The sequence below is a fragment of the Carassius carassius genome, chromosome 8, assembly GCF_963082965.1.
Source record: "Carassius carassius chromosome 8, fCarCar2.1, whole genome shotgun sequence".
In the NCBI taxonomy this organism is placed as follows: domain Eukaryota; kingdom Metazoa; phylum Chordata; class Actinopteri; order Cypriniformes; family Cyprinidae; genus Carassius; species Carassius carassius.
In genome coordinates, this window is record NC_081762.1 from 2430873 (window position 1) to 2442245 (window position 11373).

Genomic DNA, 11373 nt, shown 5'->3' on the forward strand with positions numbered 1-11373 from the left:
GGCTGCCCACTGCTCCGGGTGTGTGTTCACAGTGTGTGTGTGTGTTCACTGCTCTGTGTGTGTGTGTGCACTTCGGATGGGTTAAACGCAGAGCACAAATTCTGAGTATGGGTCACCATACTTGGCTGAATGTCACGTCACTTTCACTTTTTTTTTTTCACTTTTCTCACATGAACGCGCAAAACCGAGGGGGAGGGGTAAGGGTAAGGGCTAAGACAGAGAAATGAGACGCAGCCTTACTAAAGCAGTTGGTCAGTGCGGCACAGTCGACACCGAGAACACACGCGTTCATCTTTAATGTGCGTCTAGGACACGAGTCTAAATTCTGTAAATGGCTAACAAGCGTGAAAACATTCTCTTTATAAAAGTAGTTTTGATTATTTTTCACAGATTTCTAAGCGATGCGCAGCAAGGTAATGTACTTTTGTATTACTTCACTGCTGGGGAAAAAAATAGAAACCATTACAGAAATCCTAATGTATTTCATTACAAAACCATTAAAAACTATCAGTCATTAACTGTCCAAGTTATATATATATATATATATATATATATATATATATATATATATATATATATATATATATATATATATATATATATTAAAAAAAACACTTCGCAACCATTTTAGCCCGAGATAACGGGATCGAGGAGAGTATCGACGAAATCAGACTGCATTGCGGTCTAACCATGATGGCAAAACATTCTGACTATTATTCATTCTCAGGATATGTACGCTTGATATCAACAACTTAGTTTTTAATAGTTAAAATGTTCATTCTTGATATTAGATTTCTTCTAGAAACAATGTCTGTTATAATATATATATATATATATATATATATATATATATATACATACATATATATAATAATATTCTTGATATCCATAATTTATTTCCTGCGAATGGCAATAGGCAATCCGTTTTGACTTTTATTATTCATTCGCAGGATATGGATTCATTGATATCAATAATTTAACTTTCACCAGTTAAAATGCTGATTCGTGATACAAGGAATTTTTGATATCAGGAATTAAATTTCCACTAGTTAAAAATATAATTATTGATATCTGTATTTGTGTTTTTTACTAGTTAAAGTCACCAGACTGCCATTGAAATTAAATTGTTGATATCAATAATTGATTTCTCACTAGATGAAATTTCTATTTCACGCATCATAAAATGATTAGGCTACTAGTAAAATCCTTTATTTTTGATGTAATCACGTGGTTACTTGTGCAAATGTCTATTCTTGATATCATCAATTGAATTGCAACTAAAAATAAAATATGTTTATTACTATATCAACAATTCAAACATCACCAGTGACAATATTCATTTCTGATGTGATTGTTAAAAGAAAGCCATTTTAGTTATCAGAAATTATACTGATATCAGAAATGCATTTTTAGGAATCAGAAATAATAAATGTAACATGTTGAAATACATTTACTAATAAAGAATTACCATTTTAGCTAATAAAGCAAAAATGTCTGTGTTAGGACAATTGAAGAGAATTATTTAATATTATTAGTTATAGTATCAATAACAATACAGCATAATCTCTTTTCTGCACTTACATGCTTTAGTCAGATTGAAATGCTGAAAAGGTATAAGTGCAAGTCAATGTTTGAATAAAAATATGGCATTGTAGTGGAGGTTTTTCAACAAACAGAAATAAATGAAACTTAAATCAAACCTTCAAACGACAACTTCTAGCACCCTGGGCAGGTGATGTACGCAGGCAAGAAATAAATCTAATTCAAGCTGGATTCAGGGTTGTGGCTGGTTTATTTGTTCCAACTGAGCAAACAATAGGGCATCTCTCGCGCTGGTAAAATACCATATGCCCATCACCCAGGTGCTACAGGTGTCGGACTGGGGGTAAAACCAGTACTGATTACCAGGGCCCCAAAGGAAGAGAGGGCCCTCGAAAAGTCTGGAATATATATTTTCATATGCATAGTGCCCGGGATCTTGTGCAGCGCCCCTGCTGGCTACAGGCCACCTCCTACTTCCTACCTATATTTACCTTTACCTGTGCCCACTACTGCCCTCAGGTGTCCAAATCAAACATTGTAGTTATTAAACTAACCAAAAGTAAAGACTAAACATATAAATAAAAAACAATTAACTAAACAAACAAACAAAAGAATATTACCATAATATATATTACTAATATGAGCAAAATCATAATAGTAAACAAATTAATTAACAGAATTACCACTACTGAAAGCAAACTAATGTAGCTCCAACACGGCCCATAATTGTGCATTATCACAATTACTGAACTGTCAAAACGGAGCTACACACTATGTATTCTAACTATATAAAGCACAGATGTCTTGCCGCACCTGCAAGGAAAAGAGAAAGAAAGAAAATAATAGAGGCAGACAAAGAGAAAGAGAGAGAGTCAGTTCATGTGATCACACTGCCGAATCCAGCAGCAGGCACAGCTTCGTCACAGGCCTCTCTAAGATGCTGGTCTTCGTTTGGAGGCGGACAGAGCGCACAACCCCATTCACATCTGATCTGACATCCTAAACTTTCCCCATCATCCAAGATCCTCTTGAAGCTGTAGCATCTGCCACAAGAACAACATCTCCAGGTGTAAGGTTTCTTCTTAGTGCTGTCCATTTTTGTCTCTGTTGCATCAATGGCAGGTACTCAGAAATCCATATCTTCCAGTAGAGTTCTGCCATGTACTGTATCTGCTTCCATTTTTTTCTGACATACAGATCATTTCTGTCAAACAATCCTGGTGGCATAATTTGCTTACCTTTCAGCAACAGAATGTGATTCGGCGTCAAAGCTTCCAGGTCATTTGAATCATCTGAGGCCCTTGTAATAGGCCTGTAATTCAATATTGCTTCAACTTCGCAAAAAGTTGTTTGGAGTGCTTCATCGTCCAGGGTCTGCTGTTTAAGGACAGAGGTAAGAACACTCTTCACTGAGCGAATCAAGCGCTCCCAAACGCCACCCTGATGGGAAGCTGATGGAGTGTTAAATCTCCATTCTATACCGTCCTGAAGAAAGGCTCTTTGAATTTTACCATGATTCAGAGCAGTCAGACTCTCCTTGAGCTCACAGCTGGCTCCAACAAAGTTAGTTCCATTGTCAGACCTGAGAGTTAAAACTGGGCCTCGTCTGCAGATGAACCTTCTCACTGAATTTATGCAGGAGTCTGTATCCAATGTGTATGCTACTTCCAAGTGTACAGCACGACTGGTCATGCTTTGAGAAGACCTCTGCTTATTTTAACTTCAATGGGCCCAAAACAATCGATGCCAACATGAGTGAAAGGGGCTTCATCAGGCAACACTCTTTCAGCAGGTAAGTCCGCCATATTTTGTTCAAGAAGTCTTCCTCTGTTGCGTCTGCAAACAACACAATCTGATATGACCTTTCTAGCAGCAGAGTTTGCATTTATAATCCAATACTTTCGCATTAAACTGGACAACATATAATTTCTCCCAGCATGACCTATCTGCTGATAAATGTGGCGCAGAATTAGTGTTGATACATGCATATCTTTTGACAGAATAACAGGACAACCTGACAATCTTTTGACAGACTTAATCGACCACCCACTCTGAGATTCTCACCATCCATCACTGGGTCCAATCTGTACAGTGGACTGTCCCTGGATATAAATTTCACATCACTCTGCAGCGAGGTAATTTCATTCTTAAACCGTTGATGTTGTACATACCGGATGATTGACAGCTCTGCCCTGGTCACATCTTTAGGTGTCAGACTCTGTCCTTTGAGCATAGCTTTAAAGCTCTGCATTTGGCTTTCTACCTGTTGATGACAGTCTGTAATGTCCATACTGAGGTCAGCAGAGACATAAAGCTCCTTTCTTCTATGTCCCAATAACACAAGAGTGTCCTTGATCTTAAAAAGCAAAGCTACAGCTACCTGCAATCTCTTCCAAGATGAAAAGTAATGAATCAGTTGGCTCATAGCATTGTCTGTGTCTTTAACAACAGCATTCACTGTCAAATCCCTTTTGATCTCAGGGTCAGCACCAGGAATCACCTGAAGATCTACATCTAATTTAGGCCACCCATCCTTGGACTTATGAAGGAAATCAGGTCCCATCATCCATCTCCTTCCATTCAGGAGATCTTCCGCCCTCATTCCTCTTGACAGCTCCATACCCAACCTCACTGGCATCAGAAAAGTGGTGAAGCTGTACAGTGACAGGGTTGCCAAAGTCATTAGGCTTAATGCAACGATCATTCTTGAACTTTGCCACCTTGTGGAGATCTTCCAACCAGCCAGCCCATTGCTTAGCGAGAACATGGGGAATATCTTCATCCCATCCAAAGTTTCTTTTAAAGAGTTCCTGCAGTAACAACTTAGCCACCATGATAAATGGAGCAAGGAAACCCAGTGGGTCATAGAGGGAGCTGACCACCGAAATAATTCCTCTTCTTGTCTGTGGTTGCTCTTGTGCTGAGGCCTTAAATCCAAATTGGTCAGTCTCAACGTACCACTGCAGTCCTAATGTACGTTCAACAGGAAGTTGATCTGTATCCAAATCCAGCTCCATCATGTCTTTTGCTCTGTGGCCTTCGCTGACCGAACGCAACACTGCACGACTATTGCTGACCCACTTTGACCGAGTGAATCCTCCTTTCTGACAAAGTGTAGTTAAATACTGGATCATTTGCCTAGCTTCCTCTTCTGAGGCCATTGAACGGAGGCAATCATCGACATAAAAAATATTTTTCACTGTACTCACAACCTCTGGAGGGAAGTGTTCTGCGTTGTCATCTGCAGTTCTCCTCAAGGCATAATTGGCACAGCTTGGCAAGGATGCAGCTCCAAATTGATGTACCTTCATGCGGTATTCCTGAGAAGCCTGTGCAGTATCACCACCTGGCCACCAGAGGAAGCAGAGAAAGTTAATGTGCTCATTTGAGACGTGCACTCGGTGAAACATATATTGAATATCAGCCACTATTGCAATAGGCTCCTGCCTAAATCGGACTAAAACTCCTATGAGACTGTTGGTGAGATCAGGGCCTTGCAAAAGCTGACTATTGAGTGATGTTCCTTTATATGAGGCTGTACAGTCAAACAACTCTTAGCTTGCCCTTCTGAGGATGATACCCCCCCCCCCGTGATGAGGGATATACCACACTTTCCCATTGCTCTGTGTCCGCTGATCAAGAGGAACTAGCTCAGCATGTCGCTGTGTTATCATTTCATTTAGGAACATAGTATATTCCTCCTTAAAAACACTGTTCCTGTCAAACTTTCTTTTCAGGCTCCATAAGCGCTGCTCTGCTATATAACGATTATCTGGCAAGGTTACATTTTCCTTTCTGAATGGCAAGTCAATACAGTAATGACCTTCAATTAGTTTTGCTGTACATGTCCATGAACTTAATATCTTCTCTGGGCATTTCAATCTGCTCTTCTGATGATTTCTCATTAAAGTCATGGTGATACTGCTTAACAAGCATTTCGTGCAGGTGTTCAACAGAGATGCAATTTGCTGTTACAGCTGAATAACCACTCCTACCTCTACAGCTTCCACCATGAAGAGGACCATTAATGACCCAACCAGCCCTGGTTCTGACAGCGTATGGGCCCTCATCTTGGCTATTTATTACTTCCCACGGCTCCAAAACCTTAGGGGCGTCGGTTCCAATAAGCAGATCAACATTTGCATGAATATCATGCAGTATTACATCCTTCAAATACGGCCATGGATCAATATCTGCTTGTCATGGAATATTAAGTGTAGACACAGATATAGTTCTTTGAGTCAAAACATCAGGAAGCTCTATGAAATCTGCAGCACCCATACCAGACACTTCAAGACCTGACAAAACATGAGCATTCACAACCTTTCGTAGGCCCATTGTTCTCAACAATATGTTTGTCTTCTTACCTCGCAAATTTAACCTTTTCGCCATGGTTTCTGTACAGAATGTGCCGGAACTGCCAGGATCCAGGAAAGCTTATGTTTGCAAGATCTTATTAGTCAGTTTGCTTCTGACCTTTACTGCAACAATAGAGAAAGTAGAATGATCTTCCACACCAGCCCCAATATGGCCACACGTCTGAAAGGTTACGGTTGAATCACTTGAAAGGCTCACAGGATGTTTGGCTTGTTCTGCAGATATGCCTGAACACTTTATCCTGTCTTTCTATATAAAGGACCCTGGGGTGTTTCTGATGACATACATAGCAATCCAATCAACTCCTACAGTTCTTACTTGTGTGGCCTACCTTTAGGCAACCAAAACAAATACCCTTGTCCTTAAAGAAGTTGATCTTGTCCCGGTGTGCCTTGGCTTTAAACTGTGAGCATTGACCTAGTGTGTGATTTCTCTGCAGGCAAAAAAGACAGCAATGAGTGAAGGGGGTGCTATGTTATGCGGGCCGTGCCATAGCTTCTTCCCTCACAGGAATGACATTCGTAACGTAGCTGCTCCCCTTCCTTCTTTGTCGTAGCTGGCTGCTACAGGAGGCCTGATGTTGATGATCTTGAATGTTTCCAAAAACTGGATCTAAAGCAATTTTCACTTGTCTCTCAATAAAATTTACAAGATCAATGAATTTAGCTCTCTGTCCACTTCTTTCTTGCAGATCACATGCAGTATTCCTCCATTTTTCTCTTAGTTTGTAAGGAAGTTTTAAAATGATACTCCGCATGTTAGATGGTAAGTGCAGTTCCCTCATATACATTACTTGTTCTGTTAGGTTTGAACATCCTCTGAGAAACAAAGAGAATGACTGTAATCCTTTTACATCTTCTCCTTAAACAGGTGTCCAGTTATTTTTTTATATTTTTTCCATGTAAGCAGATGCAATTTTATATTCATCTCCAAAATGCTGAGCCAGAAGACTCTTGGCTCTTTGATAGCCTTGATCTGGAGGTATATGTTGACAACTATGCACAAGATCCTTTGGCTGCCCCCTAGTGTACTGTTCAAGGAACTGCAAACAGTCGCTGGGATTATTCGTTTTCTTCTCCACTACATTTTCAAAGGCTCTAATGAAGGATTTATATTGAAGAGGATCTCCATCAAAAATTTGCAGATTTCTTGGAGGAAGAACAGAGGATATATTTTGCTGAACCAACAGTGCAGTGATTTCATTTTGTTTTTGCATAATGCTGACCATGTCATTTTGGTTGCTACCACTTGGCTGTGTGTATGGAAAACCAGCCTTAGACAGCCACTCCTTCACATCTTCAATAAATGCATGACATGATTTCATCTTCTCCTCAAAGTTTTTAGTTTAAGTGATAAGTATTTCATCCTCTGGTAGAGGCAATTCAATAAATGTTTCATGTAACAAAGTGAGCGTTCACGGTGTCTGCATTTTCATTTAATTATTTAAAGGCATGGATTTTATCCATAAGGAGATTTCTTAGCTCAGATCACGCCTCTGTCTCATGCCAGCAGATACTCCATGAATGTTGATTAAAACAATCCATGCTGATTTTCCATCGGGTATTCCATTAATATCCGGAGCGAATTCCAAGGAAAGTTTTACTTCTTTCTTTAATCAATGGGTGGGTTTTTTTACTTATTGTAGTGGCTGTTTGTCAACAAACAGAAATAAATGAAACTTAAATCAAACCTTCAAACGACAAATTCTAGCACCCTGGGCAGGTGATGTACGTGTATATACTGTTTGTCCTCTGTGACAAGCAGGTGTCAGAAACACTCTACAGGGATAACCATAGTAACTGCTGTATTTCTGCTGTTCCTAAAGCACCACGTCCAGTGAGAAAGTGAACTTGCATTTTTATTCAGCCTGTTTTTTGTTTTTTTAATATCTAAGAGATAATCTAGTCATATTTTTAAGCAGCAAACATGCAGTGTTGTAAAACTCAACAGGTACGTGAATGGAACAAGCTAATATGCATTGTAAAAATCGATCCATTTTATTATTATTATTATTATTTATTGGCAGTGCTTGAACAACGAAATTACATTAGAGCATCAATCGACAGTGCAATTTCATAAGTGCAAATGCATAAGAATGGTACGATAGAGAATCAGTATTAACTAAAAAGATGTGTATTGTTGTGTGTGCTGCAACAATGCAAAGTCCAGTTCACAGTTAATGCAAGTGTTGGAAGAATGGTACATAATAGATTCAAGTTAAGTGAGTGGGGAAAGGAAAGGGGGGCAGTGTTTATTCAGCAGTCTGACAGTCTGACGGATGTTAAGAGCCAGGTTATGCTTTTTACACCACCAAGCCAGTAGTTCAATCTCTTCCCTATATGCCAGTAATAGTCCTCTGTTAGTTAAAGCATTTATTGCAACTACTTTTATTCTCTCTCTCATCAAACAAACAGATGAGTTGACAAACGTAACTAAGGCACTGACTAGAGAGGGCTTACTTCTGTATAGTCATAGATTCTCTAAGGCATATATTTGGTGTTTATTTCAGAAGTACCTTAAATCTGCACCCACGTTACCTGTTAGTCCAGTGGATTTCAAACTTTTTTTTATTTTTTATTGATGTGATATCATAATTTCCTCATGATGATGTTCTTTTTGCTTCAGGTTCCCCAAAGATTCGTGTCTTTGCGATGAAAGCTCTTGACGATCAACACAAGCCGGTTCTGACCTGTCTGGCCACTGGTTTCTACCCCAGAGATATTGAGTTGAACATCAGATGCAATCAAACTGTTCTTAAGGCTCAAACATTTACTGAAATCAGACCAAATGATGATGGATCCTTTCAGATGAGTGCCAGTGTGGAGATTGAAAGAAACCTCAGAGGATCTTATGACTGTCTGGTTAATCACAGCAGTCTGACAGAACCAGTTTTAGCAAAATGGGGTAAAGGCCCAATTCAGTTTTGAGTGAATATGCACAGAATGGCCGTTATACGTAACACTGCTTTGCATGTATAACATATGAATATTAATACAAGTCAATGCTGTGAATATTACTTGCCACAACAATTACAATTAAAGTGCCTCAATTCACTTCAACAGGTTTAATGCATTTATGATCTTCTTTTTTTATCATTCTGCAGATGGGACTTATTCTGACAGTGAAACCGAATCTCAATGGCCTGTTTTTGTAGGAGTTGTAGCAGTTGTGGTTGCAGGCCTGGGGTTATTAAGTTGGTTGTGTATAAAATTTCAAAAGGTGAGTTCTAATTCAGCCTCCTTGTTTAAAATTAATATCAGAAATGTAATACGCTTTATCTTCTGTTTTTCTAGGCTATAATTCAAAATTTTATAGCATCATTGACTTCACCCTGTAATCCTCCTGACCCTGAACAAGCTGCGAGTAATGTGTTCAAATATGACTGCGGAGACGCAATGCTGTCTTAGATCGAGTGGATGCCAAGCTGCTATATCCTTCATATTGATATTAATAATATTGCATTATTTCTTGTTTGATTTAGGTTATAAGCAATGCCTGTATTTGGTTGTCTGTATTTAAAAATGAGAGTAATAATAAGTAAATATACTTTTTTATGTTTTTAACTAATTTAATTGTAAACTAGTTAAAATTAACCCTTCTATTCTTTTGTCGTACAGGCTTTTTTTTTAATTGCATGAATTTATTTATTTATTAATTCATTTAATTATTCTTTCAATTTGTGCATTGATTGAAAGCAGTCTGAGGCAGATTTATAATGTATGTCTGTATTTAAAAATGCATTTTCCCATATGTGTGCAATGTTTGTTGCAGCACTCAAAAAAAAAAAAAGTGGGTGAAATATGGACAAACCCAGCAACTTTCAACCCAGTTTTATTAACACATGCATTCATTCATCACTTGAATATTTACTTGATTATTTAGATGTATTCATCTTGGCTGCATTTGTCTGGTGTGAAGTCGTGCATAGCCATGGGATATGAAAAAAACTAATTACAATTTGTTTTACCAAAAATATAGAATTAACCTGTTTAACATAAAAAATACATTCATCAACTTTACCAAGAGGTATTATAAATTGCAAACCAAAAACAATTATCTTTTTATTGACCTTATATTAATATGAGGAATAACACATTAAAGGGATAGCTCACCCAAAATGACATCAAATTCATTCTTTAGACTTTTACTTACGTGCCTTACAGAGCAGAGACTGATGTGCATCTCTCTATTGAATTTAGATAGATGTTACTTATTATTGATAAGTTCAAGGATCGGAAAAAAAATTGTAAGGACTATATTTTATGGAGTAATAATTATTTATACATTTACTTATTGATTGATAGGCCTGTTTGAATCTTGACAAATGCGGTTACAATAAAATGTTTTGATGTCTGTTCCCAGTCGATGCTCTTAAATAGTGTGAAAACGGTGTTTGAACAGCGTTTAAAAATGCGAATACTGTGAACGACTAATTTAAATAATTTTACGACTGCAATTTTCCCCAAGGACATCAGAAATGAAAGTGAAAGTGTGATTTCATAAATCCGCCAGTGAGGGCGGTACACAGTATGGAAGGCTAAAAGGGTCAAACACTTTAATTTCAACACGTCAACAACATGTTAAACACACGTATTTCACGCGTAAACATGGATTTAATGTGTTAGGGGAGTGTACCATTCATCTTCAAGAATTGGCTTAAAACTCATCTAACCCATTTTTATTTGACCCTCTAACTTAAGAACTCACTATTCTAATTCTATATATAAAAAAGACCTCTAACACTAGCTTGCTCTATTCTTTTTCTATTCTATCAGTTTTCTTTTTATTTATGATATTATTTAAAATCCCATGCTACGTGTACTGTGTTAAGCTAACTGAGACTTGTTATAGCACTTATATATCATTGCCCTTTTGTTGTTCTTGATTGCTTCCACTGTCTTCATCTGTAAGTCGCTTTATAAGCCTCTGCTAAATAACTAAATGTAAAATGTAAACAGCTTAGTAATTAACCCTTTATGGTTTGATAGCTATTAATGCTAGAATGAAGAGTGGTGAAAAGAGTTTTTCATAAAAATTGATTTGAAATATATTATTTTTATAAGATATACAAAGAAAAAAAAAGAAAACATAATGAAACTGATTAAACTGATCTATAGCATGTTAAGTGGTTGCCTAGTCTATGAATTGTACACCCCTTTAAGCTCACAGAAGTGGTTTGACCCAAGTCCTCAGCAGTCAATGACACTGACCCGTTCAAACAGATTTTTAAGGGATACTTCACATGTATTTAACACGTATTTAAATGTGGGCTCAGGATTCTGTTCCAAATTCTGCTGCACCACAAAGTGCCAGTTACAATTTTTTTTTTTTTTTTTACCATAAAATCACATTATATTTGTCCCAGATTATTGTTAATGTTCATAATGACTTTATCCTAGACTGGAAGATTGTGTATCTTAAACTCACAACCTTTTTCTGTCCGTATGCTTTATA

General features: G+C 37.7%; 1 protein-coding gene across 1 annotated transcript; it reads left to right on the forward strand.

Annotated features, from left to right (window-relative positions):
• Positions 1 to 269: 269 nt before the first annotated feature.
• On the forward strand, positions 270 to 9483 carry LOC132144968 (beta-2-microglobulin-like). The gene is made up of 4 exons (XM_059555588.1): positions 270 to 413; positions 8545 to 8823; positions 9023 to 9138; positions 9213 to 9483. The coding sequence occupies exons 1-4, from the start codon at positions 332 to 334 to the stop codon at positions 9324 to 9326; spliced, it is 591 nt and encodes a 196-aa protein (XP_059411571.1). The 5' UTR covers positions 270 to 331; the 3' UTR covers positions 9327 to 9483.
• Positions 9484 to 11373: the final 1890 nt, after the last annotated feature.

Coding starts and splice junctions, on each gene's coding strand:
- LOC132144968 (XM_059555588.1), top strand. CDS start 332: ATGGCTAACAAGCGTGAAAACATTCTCTTTATAAAAGTAGTTTTGATT. Junction 8,824..9,022: donor ACCAGTTTTAGCAAAATGGG/GTAAAGGCCCAA, acceptor ATCATTCTGCAG/ATGGGACTTATTCTGACAGT. Junction 9,139..9,212: donor TGTGTATAAAATTTCAAAAG/GTGAGTTCTAAT, acceptor CTGTTTTTCTAG/GCTATAATTCAAAATTTTAT.